Source organism: Barbus barbus (genome assembly GCF_936440315.1).
Source record: "Barbus barbus genome assembly, chromosome: 37".
Lineage (NCBI taxonomy): Eukaryota > Metazoa > Chordata > Actinopteri > Cypriniformes > Cyprinidae > Barbus > Barbus barbus.
In genome coordinates this window covers 24,989,453-25,012,320 of record NC_136715.1, presented here as the reverse complement: position 1 = coordinate 25,012,320, position 22,868 = coordinate 24,989,453, and the positions used below count along the sequence as shown (strand labels likewise).

General features: G+C 40.5%; 1 protein-coding gene across 1 annotated transcript; it reads left to right on the top strand.

Moving 5' to 3' along the window:
• Nucleotides 1-1,488: 1,488 nt before the first annotated feature.
• znf831 (zinc finger protein 831) lies at nt 1,489-11,817 on the top strand. Its single transcript, XM_079396246.1, has 4 exons — nt 1,489-1,717; nt 2,914-7,148; nt 9,819-10,006; nt 10,326-11,817. Exons 2-4 carry the CDS (start codon nt 2,960-2,962, stop codon nt 11,028-11,030), a joined length of 5,082 nt encoding a protein of 1,693 aa, XP_079252372.1. The 5' UTR covers nt 1,489-1,717; nt 2,914-2,959; the 3' UTR covers nt 11,031-11,817.
• Nucleotides 11,818-22,868: the final 11,051 nt, after the last annotated feature.

The following is a 22,868-nucleotide window of genomic DNA, read 5'->3' as shown; positions in this document are numbered from 1 at the left end:
TCATTTCTTCGTTTGTGTGTGTGTGTGTGTGTGTGTGGTTTGGTTTTACAGTTTTTTCAACTCCTTACACAATAAATCTTTACTTGTCACACAATTTCTGAAACCTGACATTCAAACAGCAGAACCACACACTAAATCTGCAAAACCATACACTAATTCTCAGCCTTTTACTCAGTTTTCAGTTTCATAAAACACTTTTTGCAAAACACAACACACAATTCTCTATGTAACAAAAATCTAACAGGAAATAAGACAAAGGCAAAGGTGTTTGCAAATGTTTGCTTTTGAGATGTGTTAGTGATATTTTGAATGCAGTGCTTCATTTTGCAAGAGATGTGGAGCATTTTGTGTGTAGCTTTCTTGGATTTGTGTGTAAAGTTATGAAAAAAAGAGGCAAGGTTTTCAAAATGTGTGTAAGCAGTTGAAAAAAATAGTAATTGTGCACAGTGAAGCATAAATTAAACTTTAACCTTTTTTTGTCATGTTAATGTATCATTTTTGTTTTCATTGTGATTTTTTGCTAACTTCTAACCTGCATTCTCAATATGTTGTATTATATAATAATCAAATACATCAATTTGCTTTTCTAAACAGTTTGTTTTGTTTTATTTTTTAACTTTGGCTGTTTTTGTTGTTGTTGTTGTTTTGTTTTGTTTTTTGCCTTTCTGATGAAATTACAATTAGATGAGGAGCAGATAGTGAAGGCCAAACAAAAAAAATATCACAGAAGGATAACAGAATCCGATTGTATTCCTCTGGAGGAATTTGCTTTAGCTTTTGCTTTGTTTAAAAGAAATAATAAGCCATCCATTGCGCTGCTGTAGTTTAAAGCACAAATGGTAGTGAGTGTACTCTCTGATCACTAGGAGCCAGACACAAGCCACTTTTGCTACTAACATGTCTTACAAAATAAATAAATAAAATCACGCACCATCAAATGTTACACTGCCACGAATTCTGTTACACTTCTCCTCCTTTGTGTGTGGGTGTGTGGGTGAATGGAGGAGTGAGAAAAGCCAGAAACAGAAGTCATGTACATGCAGCAAACACAGCGTGTGTGCATTTGTGGGTGAAATGATCTTTTTGAGGTGGGTCTGCATGTTCATAGTACTTCCTCTTTTGAACAGGAATTATTTTTTTATTTTTTTTAGTTGTTCAGTTGTGTTGTTATGTGCTGCACTCTGTCTCTGTCTTACTAGCTCACTCTCACTTTCTCTCTCTCTCTCTCTCTCTCTCTCTCTCTCCCCCTCCCTCCATCTGCTCTCTTCCCTATCTGTGTCCATCTCATTTAGCCTTTCTTTCTGGATCTCCATGTTGTGGCATGATGTTCACTTTGGTTTGGGTTCATTTCTTTCAAAGTGCTGGTGCCCTGAACTTTGTTTTTAATGGTATTGTCAGTGACTTCTCTCTTCCTCTTTCACTCTCTCTCATATACTTTTTACATTGTGTTATCACCGTCATCCAGTTACATTTGCATGAATGACGTTTGTATTTCCTCCATCAGCAGCAGAAATGGCTGTAAGAAAACTAAAGAGGAAAGAGGAACCAAGGGCCTTTGTGGTGAGAGAGGGTGCCACAGTCACATGCTCGCTCTCGCTCTCACTCTCTTGTTAATTTTACCTCGCACTGTTCCAAAGCTGGATTTTTGTTTATACATTGTGGATTTAATTGGGCAATCTTTAGCTGCTGTCGTGTCACCTTTAAGTTCCAAGCTCTGGTGAGTGACCTGTGATCGCACTATGTTAGAGCATGCAGACTGATCTTCTTTGTATCTTTTGATGAGCTTGATAGGAATCTTTCATAAGCGTAATGATGTGATACACAGACGACAGGGCACAGATAAAGTGATGTGAATAACACAAAAAACTGTACTGTTTAAATTTAACTTCTTCATTTCTGCAAGTAACTAGCGATGGAAGGTAATGCTATTTTAGTTCATACAATTTAAAGCCTGGGATTCTCAAATCTTTTTTTTTTTTTTTTTGTTTGTTTGTTGTTTTTTTGTATTTATAGTGATGTCATTTGTAAATTTGCATTTGTCTAATAATATCTGCCATGTGAACAAGCTAAACTGTACAGCATCAGATTTAATGAACATAGCTGTAGAGCCAGGTTTTTTTTTTTCAAGACAGTAAAAGTTAGTGACAAACTTTCTGCAAACCTCCAAATAATATATTTTTAGACAGAATTGCCTTAACTGTGAAGTGTAAAGAACCTCACAAGCCAAGTATCATCATAAATCTGCAATCATGTTACAAGAGCCAAAACAGAAAAAATAAGAGACAAAAAATAAGCAAAGTTAAGTAATTTTTAAATAGTAATAATAATAATAAAATGTCTTCACATTTCCATAAATGCGAAAATAACCTAGTCTCGGTAGGAGGTCCTTGATGCTATAATTTTTCTTGAAATTAGTCATAACTCTACCACCACCATTTTCTGCTCATACTTTCTCTTGTGCTTCTGCAATATGCAAATATTGGCCATGTGTTTACATTAAATATGAGATTCCCACTAGACTTAAAATCAAAGCCATCATGAAGTATCCTCATTACATTTCCATGATTAACTGAGCAGAAAAAAGACAATAGTTGTCAAATGTAAAAATACTTTTAAAGTGAGCAAGTTAATTTTTTTCAAATACATCAATAATCAACCATTTTTCTGCTGCTATAGCATTTTCTTTTGAAGTACAGATTAGTCAGACAGCTCTAATACACATTTTGTAGCTTCTACCCTCTCAGTCCTTTTAAAAAAATGGTGATTTGTAATATGTGTGAATTCTTTAGCTTCCTATCGCTTGTATTCCAATTCAGATTTGGGGGCAGAATCATTTGATCCAGGGTCCAAGCCTAATGAAAAATAATAAAATAATAATAATAATAATAATAATGAAACTGTTTCTTTTTTTAGGTAATTAGTGAGCTCCATCTCCCAGCATCACAAGGGTTGTGTTACCATGGCAACTAGCAAGCAGAGCTTTGTGAGAGCTACCGAGCCTCAGTGTTCAGCGTCTGCACAGACAGAGGAAGAGACGCATTTTAAGGCCCCTCTCACGACTATGTATGTCCACAGCGTTTCTACCCCTGGCCTGCAGCCATATCCTCAGGCCCAACCTGGAGCCTTGCAGGATGCAACGGTTGTACCACTGTTCCTTCCAAGGATGTGCAGCAACTCGACTCTGCCCTCTGTGACACTGCATATTGCCAGCGGGGCTGTTTTGCAACAACAAAGGCTAGTGGCTCCAGCAACCTCGGGCAGACCTAAGTCTGTTGGGAAGCATATTTGCCCACAGTGCGGTAAGGACTGTCTGAAGCCCAGCGTGCTCGAGAAACATATTCGCTGCCACACAGGAGAGCGACCATATCCCTGCACTACCTGTGGCATTTCCTTCAAGACGCAGAGTAACCTTTATAAACACAAGCGCACCCAGGCTCATGCCCGCCTTTCCAGCGAATCTGACAAAGGCACCTTCAGCAGCCAGGAGAGCACGGAGAGTTTAAAGGACAACTTTACTAGTCCATCCTGTGAGATCAATGGCGGAGATTCAGCTGACATGAAGAGGAGCAAAGAAGTTCTTCCTGTAGTGACAATACCAAGTCAGGTAGACTCTATAGAGACTAAGACAATGTCTATAGAATGGGCACTGCACAATGCTGCCATGGTTGGATTAAGCACAACATCAGCACTTCAAGACAACGAAAATTCTTTGAGCAAAACTGTGGAATTATCAGATGGTTTGAAAAATAATCCTGCTATCCAGCAGACAAGTGCACTGAGTGAGGATGGATGTACACAGCTGACTGTAAATCGTATGCCTCTTCAGAGGCAGGAAGCTTTATTTTCCAAACCGTGGGATTCCCCAATGTCCCGAGGAAAATCTCAAAGCCACGACAGTACAGACTCTGGATTCAGTGACAGCAGTGAGCATCATTCATCCAGCAGTCCTGGAGCAAGTTTGCATTATCCCAGTATGGAATCATTGACAGAAACCACTATGGAACGGCAGGAACCAGACGCCTCCCAGACACCCTCAGAGATGACCCCTGACGCCAAATGCAAGGTGTCAATTCAGCAGAAGCAGAAGCTGGAAGAACGGATTTCAAAGCTTATTTATGAGAATAGTGTGTTGGTGGATAATAAACAACTGGAAACTGTGCGGCCAAGGAAGACAATATTGTCAAAACAAGGAAGCATTGATCTTCCTGTGCCATACACTTATAAAGACTCCTTCCATTTTGAGATAAAGAGCAGCAAGCACAGCTCAAGCTCACAAAATCAAGACAGAGGAGGTGGGGCAATTCAAGGCTCTGTGCCTACACAGCACTCAACTGGCTTGGAGCATGCACCATTAACACGAAGCAGTTCTTTTCCCTTCCCTATGGGTGGCAAACCCACTGATGGAGCAATGAATTTGAATCTTAGCAGACGGTGCAGTGCAGGGCATGTTTACGCATTAAGGTCATCAGACCAACGAGCACCATGTCATCGCTCACTAGTTAGGCAGGTAGCGGTAGATTGTCTGCCTACTACAGAGGGATCCCCAGTTGAAAGAGGTAGTATTAGCAGCCTCAGCTTGGATGGGGACAACACTGATGTTGGAACAGAGCCAACTATAAAAGGAAACTACAGGAAGAAAGCCAGAAAATTTGACTACACAAAATGGCACACTTATAAAGGTGGGACATTTACAAAACTCTACAATACTGAGAAAGACTGTACACTGAAGGCGAAAAAGACTGCACTGAATTCTGACCAAAGCCTGGGAATTCAAATTAGCCAACAGAGGGACAATGGATCCGTGTCTCTGAGTTTTAATTCCTGTTCCGTTGTGACCTTACAAAATGACCTTAAGTTGTCATATACCAGCCTTGAAAATAATAAGGGGGAAGACATGGAAAGGGATGAAATAATAACACAACACACTAACTTCCATATCCCATCAGAGAGGAAGAAGCTGCGCACTGGGAATGATGTGCAAATGCTCAGTACTTCAGATCCTAGAACTGGAGAGGCAAATGGAAATCTGCATGGTTTAATTAGTCAATTACCCCTATCAACTTGTGCAACGTACGGTTCCATCACAGTTCCGGCACAAAAGGTCAACATGCAAAATCTCCACCCGCAAGGTAGCTTCATACATCAGTTGTCAAATCCAAGTCAGTTCCTTGGTAATACTCTTAGCCCTGCTTTTTGTTTTATCAACCTGAGTGGGACATCTGGCACCCCGTCTGGTTCTATCAGCAGCTCTACTGTCCCTGAAGCCAAGACCAGCTTTCCTCCCAAATACCAGCTGAAGATTCCGTGTTCCACAGATGGAGTGTCGGCTTCTTGTTCTGACTCTGCTTTAGCACATAGCACTTGCTCAAACATTCCAGATCCCAGGCAAAGCTGCCAAACTACAGTGCAGTGTCATCTTGAGAACAGTGAACAACCCTCAACGCAGTGTCGGGGTGTTTCAATAGTCACAACCTTTGACCAGAGTAAACAAAATGTATTGTGCGCAACAACTTCAATGCCTATTTTATCGCTTTCCTGTTCAGAGTTAAATCAAGCAAAGACTTTATCCAAATTCCTGACACAGGTTCAGTCTACCATACCTACATCAATTTCACTTGTTTCTCCACCAGTGCAGCATCAAACATCTTTGTTGCAGAGCAGCTGTGCAACACGTGTGGTAGAAAACCCGTCAACAGGTTTTGTATCATCAACCTCAGAGAACACTCAGCCTGTTACATCACTGAACACGTCAACAGTGAGTTATTGTTCAGAATCTGGTGTACAAACCTGTTCTTCAGTAACTACAACACCTAAAGTACAAAACCATCCTGCCTCCCCTGTGAATGAATCAGGAAAACTTCTTGGTCTGACAGGGGACACCAAATTCACAGTGAATGAGAATACTCTGAAAAGCACTGCCTCTAAAATGGCTACTGATGACTTTCAAGGGTCCCAGTCTATGATACTACTAAATGGCTCAACACAGGCTCAGAACACATTTTATGTACGAACAGCAGACCTCCAGATAGTCATGCAGCTCATTTCTGATGAACAGCTAGCGCTGATAGAGCCACATATTGAAACAAGCATTTTAACAAACCAGACAACACTTTCACAGGAGGTGTATAGCAATGATGTGACTCATGTGTGCATGGCACAGGAAATGGTAAATAATGAGATAAGCAAAAAGAATGGTTCCAGTTGTGAATCTGCCAGTCCAATAAACAAAGCAGAAATGGTTTGTAGTTCAAACTCTCAAAATGATAAAAAGTATACAAATGGAAGTCCTCAATGTGTTTCATCTTGGTCACATCAACAGACAAAGGTTCATATCTCAGCTTCAGTGGATTACAAAAACAATTCAACTGGACAACTGTATGAACCACAGAAGATACCTGAGAATTCTCAGGAGAGAAAATCTGCTGGGTTTGAAGTTGCCACAGAGACACGCCACAAACTAGCAGCTGGAGACAAACTAGGTGAACCTCGTTTAGTGGACAGTAACTATTCTAGAAGAGGAAATGACAAAGAGCCCCAAAAGTGTTCTGTCCATAACCAAGATTCTGACAACTCCTCTGAGGACCAAACAGTCATAGAGACATCCAGAGATAAAGAGCTGTTCTGTTTAATGGAGCCAAATCACATTCAAACTACAACAAATACTAAGCCAGAAGAGCCAAATGAAACAGGCCACCTCATGCCAGTCACATTATCAGGAAAATGTGAAAGTATTCAAACAAAGATCAAAACTTGTATTTGTGAGAAAAAGACCTCTACTGCAGAATCACATCATATGCAAAAAGAGCTAAACGCCACAATACAACCCAGTCACAACAAGCCACACTGGGCTGCATGTGGCATCTCAGGTTTAGATACAAGAGAAATGAGAACATGTGACAAATGCAAGCTCAGCTGCAAGCCCAGGACCCTGGTGACTGAAACATTTTGTCCAGCCCAAACACCTACACAGTATGATTTCAAACAGGCCTTTGCTCTAGGCCCAGGTGACTTTGGGAATGACACCTATAGTGAAGTGAAAGCATCATGTCCGATGCTGAACAGGACATCTAACATTCATAGCATTCTTGAAGACAGTACCAGGTGTGGAGATGTCCACACACACCATGCCTATCAGGAAATATTTAAAGGTGGGACCAAATACTAACTATATAACTCTGCAAGGTAATATTTTCATGCTATTTAAAGTGTAGCACTGTGTAGTACTTGCATGTGATAGAGCAACCACAGCTAGACATTATACATGATAAATACTTATAACATAGGCTGCCATAACATATTCTCTCCACAAGATGGTGACGAGATCTAAACTTCCTGTGTGTCTGTTCCTAGACATTGTCCTCCAATGTTGCTCTTGACCGCTCTGAGAAAGTCTAATTTGTACTCACGCTTGTAAATTACAGCAGACATTTTATACCATTTTACCATATTTTATACCATTTTAACCAATATCGTGAAACGTTGCATGCTGTAGCAACATAAGAATATTACCAAAATCGTTTAATTCTTTGTGAAATGTTGCAGAATTCTAGGATAAATACAGAAAACCTTGCTATTGAAGCAGTAAGACAAAAATAGTAATAAAATGGAAATTACAGATTAAAGAAAAAGATGCTTGCATGGAAAAAAAGAGAAAAGTTTATTACATCAAATTAAAGCACATGCAATTTACTATTGGCCAAAGAAATTGCATAAACTGCGACCAATAATATTACAATAAAAATAATTTTTACTGTATCGTGAGAGACATGCCAGAGACATCTCGGATTGATATGCAGCACTACACATTAATATAATTATTTTAAAAAATGGCAAAGCTGTTGAACCATTCTGTCTTGCCCGTTCAAGTTATTCAGTGATATCAGTTCTCAAGCAGAACCTATTTTGAATTCAGTAGGATCACCAAGATTTTAGTGTGAGAGGGTGAATCTAAGGTGAACATCATTAAGTTGTCATCACATTCTTTTTTTCTGTCCTAACCTTTGTAATTCCACTGTATTCTCACACTGACCTGATGTTTCTCTTATCTGAGTCACTTGTTAAAGAGAAACATTTGATCCCTGCAGTCTTTACAGTTTAAATCGCACTTTGAAGAGATTCCCTTTCATTAGGTCACAGGTCACTCAAATTAGTCACAGGAACAAATATGAAGAAGGTCAAGTGTCAATCAGAGGGGCTTAGAATAAACAAAACACACAGCCCCCGAAAGAAAAAGCTGAGGAAAATTGCTAAGGAAATGGTTGTCTCTTGAGTTAAAATGAATGGTGGTCTCTCTATTAGAGATAAAATAGTTGATCAGAACAGAAATCTTAACCCTCCCAACTAGTCTGGACTGCCGGAGGTTTGACTGATCAGATGTGTTCAGGAAATTGACAGGGTGCTCAAGATCATAGATCACTGGAAGAAGGTCCCCACAGGGACTCACCAGAGCAAAGACCCAGAGGATAAAGGGAGATTTTGCGCCTGTCTCCATTCCAGACGGCTGACAAGCAATCTGAGAGCCAAACGCAGCCTCCTTTTCTGAGCAATGCTGCACAGAGACATGCGTAAGAGTTCAGCCAAACCAGTTCCACCCCAGAGAACCTGACTGATTGTTTTTCATCAGGACAATAATTTTTATATCTCCACCGCCATAATATATGGTAGCATATGTTGGTCCGTGTGCCTTGATATACAATGTGAAACTGTCATGTTATTTTTTTCTTCATTTGGCTGATATTGGGTTTGCAATGAGGCATATGTTCCAGGAGGCTGAACGGCAAAATATCTGCACATTAATGACATAAGTTTTCTGGCTGAAACTTTTGCATTCACAATAACTGTTTTATGTTCAGTTTTAAAGAGATTTCTGTTTGTCCAATTTATACGTTTTGGATAAAGAATTTTTTGGTTGCCATAAAACCTCTTTAGTTGCCTATTAAATAGTTGACATAAACAGTTGTGTTTATGAGTGCATGCTCATATGTTTTATGAATGTTCATGTTTTGAACAACATAATAAAAAGTAACACTTCTGTTCATGTCAGTATTATACAACAAGCCCATCATCTAGCACAGTGAATTTATTTCAATACTTGGAACTGACCACATAGAACATACAAACAAACTGGATATGGATTCAAAATGCAGCTAGTCATTTAGACTTTTGTAGTGCTTTTTTTTCTGTGCTTTCTCTCTCTCTCCCTCTTTCTTTGGAACAATTGATTAGATGTACAGAACTTAGTAATCGTTGGTTAATGCATTAATTATCATTAGCTAACAATGAACAATGTATTTGTTACACTATTTATTAATTAAAATACAACTGTTCATTGTTAGTTCATGTAAGCTCAGGTCCATTAACTACTATTAACATTATTAATTTTACACACACCCAAACAATTATTTAGTGCTTTTATACCAGTTGTTGTTTTGTTTTTGTTTTGTTTTTATGTAAAGTTACGTAATTTAACTGATTTATTTGGGGGTTATATAGAAGCAATGCTTAGTCAAAAAAAGAAAAAGCTTATATTCAGGTAACAGTTGCAGACTTTTTTTTTTTACAGTGTATAAAGCTTTTTTCATCATAGGAACATTCCTTAGATCCACACAATGCTTGTGTGGACATTTGGACCTCAAAAAAAATATATTATACTACCTGCCCAAACTCTTTGTGCAGTTAAATGATTTCAATACTTGGAACTGCAATCATAGGACATACAAACAAACTTTTGTGACGGACGGAAAGAATAAGCTGAGACCTGGCTTCAGGGACAGATTCCAAAACATGCTGCATATATTCATTCATTGTTCTGCCCTCAGGACCTGTGGAGGATGGTACCCTCAATATCTTGCGGTTTCAGAGGGATCTTAGGAAACAGAGCAAGGAATCAATCCCCAAAGATCCTGAGAGTGGAGGTGGAGAGGGAGGAAAAGCCAGCACAGAGGTAGCTGACAAGAACAACGCATGCCAAGTTTTCAAAGACAATGGCAAAAGAGACAAAAGAAAGGTGAGCGAACAGAAAGAAAGGGCTCATGAAGAATGGGAGGTCATTAGGGAGCATAGGTAGTGACAGGAGAAGTCCTAAAAGACCATTAAAATCCAAGAAAAATGTGGAATACACAACCAGGTGTTTAGCATAACATTGAGGGTAGTTTACTAGACCATATACTATTTTTAAATGTTTTATTTTTATGAATTATTATAAGAATTAAGTAATAAACCTCTTCACATCCAACCAAAAGACAGCGTTAGAGGGGACCGTCTGTGGACAGTCTGAGGCGTTCCATAATGTGTACTAATGTTATGTATGTTTCCTTTGACAACAGGAAGATGCAACTTCTTGTGAGGAGTATCTAATATCTGCTCAAGCTCACCCACATTTCTCTCGGGAAGTGTCCCTTATCATTTCAGAACCACTTCAGCATGATATATTTGGAGCACCAAATAATCCAGAAGCATCGGTTTGCACAAACATTGCTTCACAAGCCTTTCAACATCAAGGTCAAGTGGAATGTAACAACACCAGAAAAGACAGCATGGGTGAATATTTGGGGAACAGTCCTTCTCAAGAGACAAGCCAAAAGGAGACATCTTCGCCAAAAAATTCTAATCAAACATGCAGACATCTTTTGGTATATCCACTCAAAGTGAATACCATGCAAAATGAATTCCAAGAGGAGACACATCCAAGGGGTCCTATGAGCTACTGGATTTATTCAAAAGAAAATCAAGTACAGACATCAAACTACAAAATGAGTGGCACAACTGTATCAGCCAGCGTTTTGCAAAATAACTCTGGTGCTTCAAAGACTAAGACCGTTAATGCAAGTATTGCTTCATCATGCAGTGCTGGGCCCAGTTCTTGCAATGCCTCACATCAAATGTCTATTCAAGAGCTGCACACTCATCAAATATGTCCCCCAGCTATACATAGCAACCCAACATATTTAGGTAGCAGTAGTTACCTGGAACATGAGGACAGTAACAGCAGCAGTGATGATGAGCAAAAGCTAGTCATTGAACTTGAGTAAGGTGGACGTACACACAAAACACTCCATTCTCACTCCCAAGGTGTCCAATATTTCCACATGCCTCACTATACAGATGGCAAAAGAGCCCTTTAGCGGCTTTAGCTACTTGCCATCATTAGGCTGACATGAAAGACATGGTATTTTATCATCATTAATCTATATACTGGGATATAAATTTGTTAACATGACATACCTTATGTTGATGTAACAGTCTGATCAAAGCTCAGTCAAAATAATGTTTTCAAATAATTGCAAATATTCTAAGTCTTTCAAGGCTAAACGATTGCTTTGCATGAGGAACAGACCGAAATTGAATCATGATATCAGTCTGAACCCAGACAGCAAGCAGTGTCGGCCCAGATCCGGCCCACATCTGGCCCGCATGGATTTCCCATGGGCCAGATGTGGCCCGGATCTGGCCCAGAGCAACTATGTTGCTGTCTGGGAATGCTGATGCTGAAATCCTGCACACATTCATAAACTGCTGCCTGAAGAAGATTTACCACATCTTTGATGTCAAATGACATTTGCTCTTTGTCTGTCTTCTGACCTTCTGCATCATGCTAAATTTATAAATTTTGAATTTATCTTTTAAATGAGAAGTGACTGTGTTTACAGAGAAGGAAGCTTTTCATCTATTAAAACCTTACGATTCGCTTTGTTCCTCATAGAGAGTGCTGTAAGTTTTCTCAATCTAAGATAGCTATGGATTCAAAATGCAGCTCTAGTCACTTAGACTTTTGTAGTGCTTTTTTGGTCTGTGCTTTCTGTCTTTTTCTTTGGATATAATAAAAAAATAAAATAATATATTTCAAGATACAGGAACAATTGATGAGATGTACAGAATTAAGTTAACATTGGTTAATGCATTAACTATCATTAACTAACAATGAGCAACATATTTATCACAGTATACAACTGTTCATTATTAGTTCATGTAAGCTCAGGTCCATTAACTAATATTAGCATTATTAATATTACACACACACAACCAGTTATTTAGTGCCTTTATACTGAATTTTTATTTTATTTTCATAAGTGTGCTTCATGTAAAGTGACATAATTTAACAGTTTTTTGTTGTTGTTGTTGTTTTTTGTTAAATAGCCTATGTGATTTGACAATCTGGTTTTTAGGTTATATAAACAAATGTAATTTTTAGTCAAAGAAAGAAAAAGCTTATTATGATAACAGTTGCATATTTTGTTTTATTATTATTATTATTATTTTACAGTATATAAAGCTGTTTTCATCATAGGAACCTTTCTCAGGTCTACACAATGTAGGTTTTATGCGGACATTTGGACCTCAAAAAGACCCACAGACAATCTTCATTATTTTGTCCATGCCCACAGGTGCATCCAGGTGCATTTTATGTACACAAAAAACACCCAGACAGTTCATGCATCCTCACGCTACCCTCCATCAACAGGTGCACATGTGCTGTGAATCATACCTCATTTCACAGCCCTAGGAGTTTCATCTTTAATTCTGTGAGGGCACCTGGAGAAAGCACGCAGGATGTGCACATTCTTCTTGAGAGTATAATCTCTTTATCTGACTCACAATGGCTGAATAAGTATAAAGCCTTGGCCCAAGAATAAATTCTCACAGTGGGGTTCCACAGAGATCAGTCAGCTAGCCATCAGTGAATGCAGTGATGGCAATGAGTCAGCCAGTGGGAGGCCTTTGGCAGTGTGTTAAAAATTATTTTACTCATCACAGACTTTAACCGTCCTGCACTGTTATCAGTTCTATTTGGCTGAATGGACAATGGCTATAATGATCACTGCATAATCATATGTGTGTGTGCATACATGCATACATATACATACATATGATATATGCAGTATATGTATGTATGCATATTTGAATGTTACCTGAAATGTTAAGTGTTTACAAATGTTTTTGAATCGATCTACTGTTAAAAAAAATCAACTGAAGTTGATTTGTTTTGTAATACTGGAATACATTGTTTTTTTTTTTTTTTTTTTTTGACGAGTTGTTTAGTTAAATGACAAATTAAAATTCTTTTTGTATAAATTATATTATGGTATATGGTATTGTATGTGTACAAGCATTTACTACAAATTCTCAAAATTATGATATGAAATAATCCAGTATTTGCCACTTAAGATACAAGATGACTTGAACGGGTAATTTGGATGTTAAATAGAAACACTTTTGAAATGAAATTTACTTGCAATAGCCATAGATTACTATTTTCACTGAATGGATTAACAAGCACAGATAAGATTATTTATTTATTTATTTAAGAATAATCAACAATACTGTAGCCATGTTTGATAGCCATGTTTGATTATTTTTAATGTTGCTTAGCTGTAAATATGCATTTGTAATATACAGTAATAAAATAGTGATTACTCTGCAACACCTTGTTACACATATTACACCACAAATCCTTTGAAATAGTTTTAAAGGTTTTTTAAGGCTTACCAACTGCCACACTTACAGTTAGTTACGCCCTAAAACCAGTCGCGTAGCTACGGGTGGGCCCAAGTAGATATCACTGCAGCCCGGAGACCAGCAAGTGGGAGGAGCTTTTGCCAAGAACAGCAAGTGGGAAGAGCTTGAGAACAGCAAGTGGGAGGAGCTTATGCCGCAAGGGTGCATTTTCATAGTAGTTTAAACTGAAATTTTTAGTTTTGTCACTATTGTTTGCATCCAATACCATTCACTGTCAACATTGAAATCATGTCTTTACACCTTTCAAGAATAATTTCTCAGCTCTGTATATCTATGCTATGCAAGTAAATTGTGTCCAGAAATTTTAAGGGATGACATTAGGCCAAGTAAATTAGACTTTATTACCATTTTTAAACAAAGTATTCCTTTTAAAAAACACTAGACAAAACACTAGTTTATTCACCATTAATTTACACAAAACTGATTGATTATTATTTGTATTAAATAAAAAAAACTAGGAGTATGGCGGCCTCCAAGGCCTTTCTGGCAGGGGTTTCGATGCAGGATATCTGCAATGCTGCGGGTTGGTCCACGCCCCTCACCTTTGTTCGGTTCTATCACCTTGATCTTACGGCCACTCCCGGCTCTTCTTTCTCGCCCTCGCTGTGCTCCCAGTGATGCACACAGGGCAGGTATTTTGGAAGTCTGGAGGCGTGGGCATCTCGTTCCCCTAGCGCTTCGACGCAGCTCGAGTTCCTGGAAGGGGACGTCTCGGTTACGTATGTAACCCCGGTTCCCTGAAGGGAACGAGATGCTGCGTCTCGAAGCCATACTTCCTGTATCCCTGCGGGCGGTTGCTTCATTCCTGGAAGCAAACGCCGGCTCCACCGCACGTGCTTATATGCTTGCCGGTCAGTGACATCACCCGCCTATGACGTCTCGCCCTTCCATTGGACACGTTACACTTTGATTCAGAGCGCGGTCACGCTGTGGGCTTTCCCCTAGCGCTTCGACGCAGCGTCTCGTTCCCTTCAGGGAACCGGGGTTACATACGTAACCGAGACGTTTTAATTGTCGACCCTTGATGACTTGTAGTCATTTTGGCATATTTCACTGTCTGAATGTGTACAAACTGCCCTATCAATGTTGAAGAAGAAAAAAGTAATAAAACCGATGCATGTATACCTTCAGGTATTTCTCTTTTAAGACCTGGTAGATTGCTGCGCAGGTTTCAGGAACGAATTGCCGAATTGTAGTCATTCCCACTCGGAACTGGTAAGAAAGGCTCTTGAAGCTTTCTCCTGCAAAGATTACAATCACATAACTCTATTATCGTTGTTCCACACCTTTTACAGAGTCAAATCAAACACGTTTAATGCATTTTCATTACATTACATTAAATCAGATTATTGTTATCAATTATTAAAGGCATTGTGCTATAAACAACCACAATTATGTTTTATGTTGTCTCTTTTTAAGTAAGCTCCAACTGCCATCCGAAATAATCGAATTATTTTCTTTTTTATAATGCTGAATGATACACCGACATAAACACAACTGAAAAAACCTTGTAATGTAATATTCAAATAACGACTAACCTTTAGCTTGCTTACCTGTTGCCAAGAACCGTAGTGTAATCATCAGACGTTCCCCTACGGAGATACAATCCCGGTAGTTCGTGTTTCTCCTCTGTACAATTGGACTGATAAGTTCTTTTAACCTGTTAAATTGAACAGGAAAAAGCCGAGCAAAATTTTTAAAATCAGAGGTTTCACCTAACTCGAGCTCTCGACACAGGTTCGGGAAAGCCCCTTGAGCCTGTCTCTGGAGTATCCATGGTTTCACCCATTTAGTGCGCTTTCTCTGTATTTTTCGCGGCCACTTCTTCTTTTCCTCTTCAACAAGCAAAAGACCAAGGGCTGACAAAGCCAGTGCCATTTGCAACGTGTCAGACATTTTCAAAATATCAAGATTCCGTCTGTGGTGAGCGAGATTCTGATCTGATTTCAGGCACCTTTGTTTATGTTTTGTATTCCTTTAGCTCTTCCGGTTTCCGGCTTTGAGTAACAAACACAGACTACTGCCACCTGCTGGTACGGAAAGGAATGTCTTCTTTACGCAGCCGCAGACCGACGTGTTACTTGGTCGTCGGGTGTCGAGTGTCGGCTTGGTGTGTCAGGGCAACTTTGGACCCAGACGCTGCCGAAGTCGGCAGACGTCAGCCGACCCCGCAGTCTGCTTTCGTCGCCACTAGTTTGTCGGCGTTGGCTTGGTGTGTACCGGGCTTAAGAGAGATGGCAGGGCACCTTGTCTCCAAAACTTTATTTATTGCCCCTCATAAAAATTCAATCCCCCCACCCATAACTGGACACCTGTTTGTACACCCCCACCCCGTCTAAGTGGCCATCTGCTTATCCACCCCAGTGAACTTAAGGAATTTATGACAATGTGTTTTTTTGCGTGGGGTTATGTGCTTTTAACTTTAAATGATGAAATTGTGTTAATGGGATAAAGGGAAGTTTTTATTAAAGTGTTATACATACATATCAAGAAAAAACATCAAACATACATGTAAAACGACTGTTTTTCCCTAAAAGTCGAGACGTGCTAGTGTTGTTAAAACAGTTTTAGAAAAAACTTAGAAAATAAAACAAAAAAGCATTAGATACGCTAGTTTTTTCTATCATTACAATTTAAAACTAGTTAGTTTGACAAAGTTAAATAAAAAGAAGAAGAGGTGAGTGCGTTCGTTCGTTCGTTCATCAATAACAAAATACATCAGATGCATTAGTTAAGTGTATGCCAAAATCTATGTCACAATTTTAAAAAAGTTTGAGTTGCAAAGTTAAAGAAAATAGAGTTGACTTATCTTACCGTGGTGTGAAATAAAAAAATATCAGAGTATAAGATACTTGTCAAAATCTTGTAACATTACAATTTAAAAGCTAGCTTTTGTCACAAAAATAAAAAAAAGAACAGCCTATTTTACGCAGCGTCCGTCAGATAACCTCACACTTCTGTGTCAAACTCCGAATGAGGTTACGAGCGCTGCGGTCAGACCACGCCTACTGCCAGGCCCCTAACACGCAATAGCAATAATAATAATAATAGTAATAATAGTAATAGCAATAGCCCCGGTTGTAACACTGTGTTTAAAAAGACGAGTTGAGTACGATTTATCTTCACCTAGACACAAAATACGTACGTAGGTTTTGCGAATTTGGAAAAACAGAAATTATTCTGCAACAATGGCTGAGGCATCATCACCTAAAACCCCCGAGAAGACCGTTGAGGGCGCTATGGATGATCTCACTCTGGCGTCTAGGAAGATGAAACACGGACCGTGTTTGACGAAATTCCTCCACGAACCTTTGGATAATGTTATGCGCGAGTTTCATTTATCCGGTAATCGCATATGCGGTTACAAATTTGACAAGACCAACAGGGATGTCAGGCTGAGCACCGTGGACAGCAATGAAAGATTCACGTATGACACCAGCGATGACCCCGATCTGTTTTTCCCCGTAAAAGACTGGTGTTTATTTTACAACTATGTTTGACGTGATTTAAAAGATGGATGTGATGACCCTCTATTCATAGGGGAATGGAATGGTGTCACACCTGGAATACGATACAGAGTGTTGGGGGATCACATTAACAAGCACAGTGATGACTACATCTATATACTTTGTAGCAATACCACGGAAGGTCTGCCTGAACGCGTTTGGCCGATAGCTGAAGAGGACCGTCTCAAATACTATAGCATTAAATTCTTGTTTCAATGGAAAGATGTGCCTGCGTTAGAAGACATATTCAGAAAGATTAACAAATGGTGCGAAGCGTTTGATAGATACAACAACATAAAAGTGAAATTGTTTCACCCTGAATGGTGCGTGACCAGTCGGAGAGGCGATCACGTAGCACCGCCTACATTCTATAACCATTAAATAAAGACCCCCGGCAGGACTCTCAGAGGAAATAAGCTTTGACCGCTAACAACAGCAACATGTCCCAAGAAAACGTTTCAATGGCTCCTAGTTGTGTATGCCGATCATCCTTCGCAAACACGACATTCATGTCTCTATGATGCCCTTGCGTACTATTTTCTGGGTTGTTTTGAAGAACTGAGGGGTGAAGTGAAACCTTACCTTGAAACTGTTTGGTTTATCACCGCACCTCCAAAGAATTCAGGGGGTTGTCGACGCTGTTCTGTGTGAACTCAGAGATGAGATGTTGAGATTTTTCAAGATGGCTCCGATGTGTTCGGACGCCGTCCAGGTCGCTCCGCTAAGATTGTGTTTTTTTTTACTTTTTTACTTAGTTTTACTTTCTCTTTTTACACATCCCTCGTCGGCACTGATCACCTAAAACAAAGAAATACTTTTGGACATTGGAAACCGCTACACCACCTGTTCCAGGACACTTTAGCCACGAATCCAGCATGGCCTCTGGAGATTCTTTGGAACGCGGAGATAAACAATAACCCCCGAGGCAAAGGATCAAGAAACACTGGGATTCGATATAAACTCAGGAAAAGGGCTCACAGTCCTCCTCTTCCGAGCATTCGAAAGAATAAGATGGATGATCTTAGAGCCAGGATTAGTTTCCAACGGGACATTAGGGACTGTAACATCCTTTGTTTGACCGAAACTTGGCTTTCGTCCTCGGTCCCGGACACTGCTATAATGCCAAGTGATAACTTTTCTGTTTTTCGGACGGACAGAACAGCAGAGGCCGGTAAATCCAGGGGTGGAGGTGTGTGTTTCATGATTAACAAGAAATGCTGTGATCCCAGGAATATCTCTACATTCTGTCACGTTCCTGCTCGCCTCATCTGGAACATCTTTCCATTATTTGCCGCCCATTTTATCTGCCCCGGGAGTTTTCATCGATCATAGTTACTGCTGTGTACATTCCACCACAGGTGGACTTGGCTTTGTCTAAGCTTCACGATGTGCTCAGCGGCTACATTAACAAACATCCTGACGCTCCCTTCATCATCGCAGGGGACTTTAACAAAGCTAGCCTCAGGCAGGTCATGCCGAACTTTCACCAACATGTATCCTGTCCAACTAGAAGACCAAATACACTGGATCATTGCTACACTCAGTTCAAGAATGCCTACAAAGCCCGCTCACTACCGGCTTTTGGCAAATCGGACCATGCCGCCATTTTCCTCACACCGAAATATAAACAAAGGCTCGTTCAGGATCTTCCAGTGCAGAGAGTAGTGACGCGCTGGTCCCCCCAATCAGAAGCTATGCTACAGTCGGCTCTTGATGACGTTGACTGGGACATGTTCCGGGCGAGTTCTTCTGACATCAGCGAGTTCACGGATGTAGCATTAAGCTTTGTAAACACGCTAACCGAGCAAGCTACAGAAACAATAACGATAAGGACATTCTCCAATCAGAAACCGTGGGTGGACAGAACAATCTGTGCTGTGGTTAACACACGCACTGCCGCTTACAATGAGGCTCTTCTGACCGGGAATATGAGCGAGTACAAAGCATCGTGCTATGCTCTCCGACGCGCAGTAAGAGCCGCCAAACATAGATTCAGAGAGAGAATTGAGTCTCATTTCCAGCTCAATGACTGGTGAGAGCAGATCCGTTGCTGGCCGACAAGTTAAACATCTTCTTCGGCCGCTTCGATTGCAACGGCGGCGGCGCATCTCTGCCGTCCAGCGCGTCAGGAAGCAGCAGGCAGAGCAGCGATAATCCTGTAATCACCGTCAATGCTAACGCACCATCAATGTTCTGAGGTCCTGCGCTGATCAGCTCGCTGGTTTGTTCACTTCCATCTTTAATGAGTCCCTTGCTACCTCCGTGGTTCCCACCTCATTTAAAAAATCCATCATAATCCCTGTCCCTAAGAACAACAAACCCTCTTGCCTGAATGACTATTGCCCAGTTGCCCTCACTTCTATACTCATGAAGGTTTTTGAGAGACTTGTAAAGAGCCACATTTGTTCCTCCATACCTGATACTTTGGACCCTCTTCAGTTTGCCTAACGTCCAAACAGATCTACGGATGATGCCATCTCTCACGTCCTCCACTCTTCCCTCACACACTTGGACAGCAACAATGGGAATTATGTAAGGCTGCTATTCATTGACTATAGCTCAGCTTTCAACACTATAGTCCCCATCAAGCTAGAATCTAAACTCACAGAGCTCGGCCTAAACTCCTCACTCTGTGACTGGATTCAAGACTTCCTCACCGGCAGACCTCAAGTGGTGAAAGTTGGCCAGTTCACCTCAAACTCCATCACCCTGAACGTAGGAGCCCCACAGGGCTGTGTCCTGAGTCCCCTGCTCTACTCTCTCTACACACATGACTTCGTGTCCTCTCACAGCTCCACATATATCATCAAATACGCTGATGATACTGTTCTGGGCCTAATCTCCAACAATGATGAGACCGCATACTTGGATGAGGTAGAGAGACTCACATCATGGTGCCAGGACAACTGTCTCTCTCTGAATGTGAGCAAAACTAAAGAGCTGATCATGGACTTTAGGAAGAGACAACAGCGGCCCTACACTCCTCTTATGATCAGTGGGACCCCTGTGGAGAGGGTGAGTAGCTTCAAGTACCTCGGTGTAAACATCTCAGAGAACCTACGCACATCCAAACACAGGTTAAGAAAGCCAGGCAAAGACTGTACCATCTGCGACAGCTGAGGAAATTCAGGGTCTCACCAGCAATCCTGAAAACTTTCTATTCAGGGACCATAGAAAGTGTATTGACTCAGTGCATCTCAGTGTGGTATAGAAACAGCTCCAATCAGGACTGCAAAGCACTACAGAGAGTTGTGCGCTTAGCTGAGCGCATCTCAGGGTCTGCTCTCCCCTCTCTGCAGGACATCTACCCCAAACGCTGCAAAAATAGAGCTATCAAAATCATCAAGGACTCAAATCACCCTGGATCTTTGGGAGGTAAAGCTCAGTTAAAACGTGGAGTGTTACAGGAATACGGGGTAGTTCTGAAGGATAAAGAAGTGACGGATTGGTTAGCATCTCAGGACGCTTATACATTACACAGAACCGCACCTGTCAAATACAAGTGCAATAGGGTAGTGGTGTACGGGAAAGACGCACAGTTTCAAGCAGACCTGGTTCACATGTCTTCTTATTCGAAAGAAAACGATAATATAAAATTTTTACTGATGTCTATAGATGTCTTCAGCAAGTACGCATGGGCGCGTCCGCTGAAAAAATAAGAGGGGGAAGGAGTTTACGAAAGCGTTCGAATCTATACTCAAAGAAAACCGCGTGCTGCAAAAATTACAAACTGATAAAGGCACCGAATTTTTTAACAAACATTTCCACCAACTGATGAAAAAGTATAACATAATTTTGCCATGGCGAGTGATGTAAAATCATCAGTGGTGGAACGCTTTAACCGCACGCTTCGGGGCAGAATGGCACAATTTTTAACAGCCATCAAGCGTTATTATGACATTTTACAAGATCTTATAGACGGGTATAACGCGAGCTATCATAAAAGCATTAAAATGCGACCCCTGGACATTCATAAAGTAAACGAAGCGGATGTGTTTAATGGTGGGGGTGGCCGACTAAATTTTCATCATGGTTGCCAGAATGGGACATCTTGGACATACAGAATCCCTTAAAAGTAACAGCGAGTCTGTCATAAGCATCATTCGTGAAAATCTATATCATGAGCGAAGGCGGATTTTACGTTACGCTTCCTTTCAACGCATCAATGGACGTATATCCTGAAAACCGTATTTCTAATTACAAAACAAGACTTGCCAGAAGTATGAACCTCAAAGGCCAGTGGGAGGTCGGCTTGATCTAATTTTATTATGCTATATCCTGGTACACGTTTAATGAGGAGGATGCGGCATTTGTTATTAACACGACACCCAGCATACTGGGGTATGATGAGGATCGTCACGAAGCGACTGAGGGCATGATTATCTATATTAAAGAAAAAAACCTTCAAAACACATCTAAAATGTGTAATACCTTAAAACCAGGATATTACGAGGATGTGCTGTTTCTGGTTAGAGAAATAAATGCAAATCTGCCTCCTAGAGTGACCCTCAGTTACGATCACACCAAAAACAGGATATTTCTAAAAGCACCGACGAGCACATCTTTGATATTTTAAGGGAAGTTGGCTATTATTTTAGGTTTAAAACCTGGCGTGTCTCTAGGTTGTGTGAATCAGCCTCGCAAAGATCATTCTGACCTGTCTTGACGTATGCACCGCATCAGGCCGACATAAGAGGGGGCTTTTATAGCATGTATATATACACAGACATGATCGAATATCAATCAGTCGGTGATTCGCATAAACCGCTACTGAGAACTGTACATATAGAGGGTGCGGATAACGACATCATTACTGTTAGATTCGATAAGCCGCATTATGCGCCTGTGAATAAGTCTAATATTACAGACATTTGCATCAAAGTCAAAGACGATCAGAACAAACACGTCCGTTTCATTTACGGTAAAGTTGTGGCTAAACTCCACTTTAGACCTGTGAAATAGTTTTTGTTTTTAATGAAACTATACGACTATGGACCCCGAACTGGTGCACCTGTTATGTACAGGGGCGGTATAGGCAGAATTTTCAAAGCACTTTTCAGAACCGCCCTACCTCTGATGAAAATAGGTTTTAGTATAGCAAAACCGCATCTAAAAGCCGCTGCGAGAAATATAGCTAGCAACGTCTCAACCACAGCTCTATCGAAATCGTATAACGATAATAACAACGATGTCCAAAACGGTAACGGATTAATGGTTATGTCACGCGGATCTTTTAAACCGCCTGGAGTGCGAATGCGTAGGGGGAGTGGCCACGGAACCTGCTAGTAAGAAACGCACGGTCGCAAAACGCTCATGATGCTCTCGTGCGAAACGTGTAAAGAAAACTGTCCAGCGCAAAAGACCGCTCAACACTATTTTATAAACCATGTCTCTATTCCACAACATGTCGGAGGAATGTATTAAATCCGAGTTAGATTTATTTACCTTACCTATGACTCAGAGGTCTATTGAAAAAAATACCTACATCAAAATACCACCTCTATACAGCGCCGCTAGAATTTTTTATTGTGGGGACAGGCAAAGATTACATCGATCTAAATAACACTCTGTTATATACACAGATCAAAATAACCAGGCCAGACGGCAGCGATATAGCAGACGGTGCACCTGTCGGATTAATCAATTACCCCGGAAGGTGTATATTCTCGCAGGTGGACGTTTATCTAGGCGATCGTCTGATAACGCAGAGTTCTAGCACTTATCCTTACAGGTGTTTGACTGAAGCGTTGAATTTCAGAAAAGATACCCTTGAAAGCATCTTTTCAGCAGGATTGTTTTACAGAGATACGGCGGGTCACATGGACGCTACCGACCCAGCTGGAGAAA

Bases quoted from the DNA above. Each gene is read 5' to 3' on its own strand.
- znf831 (XM_079396246.1), top strand. From the start codon at position 2,960: ATGGCAACTAGCAAGCAGAGCTTTGTGAGAGCTACCGAGCCTCAGTGT. The intron at 7,149-9,818 runs GTGGGACCAAAT...TTCTGCCCTCAG, and splicing joins CTATCAGGAAATATTTAAAG to GACCTGTGGAGGATGGTACC. The intron at 10,007-10,325 runs GTGAGCGAACAG...CTTTGACAACAG, and splicing joins GCAAAAGAGACAAAAGAAAG to GAAGATGCAACTTCTTGTGA.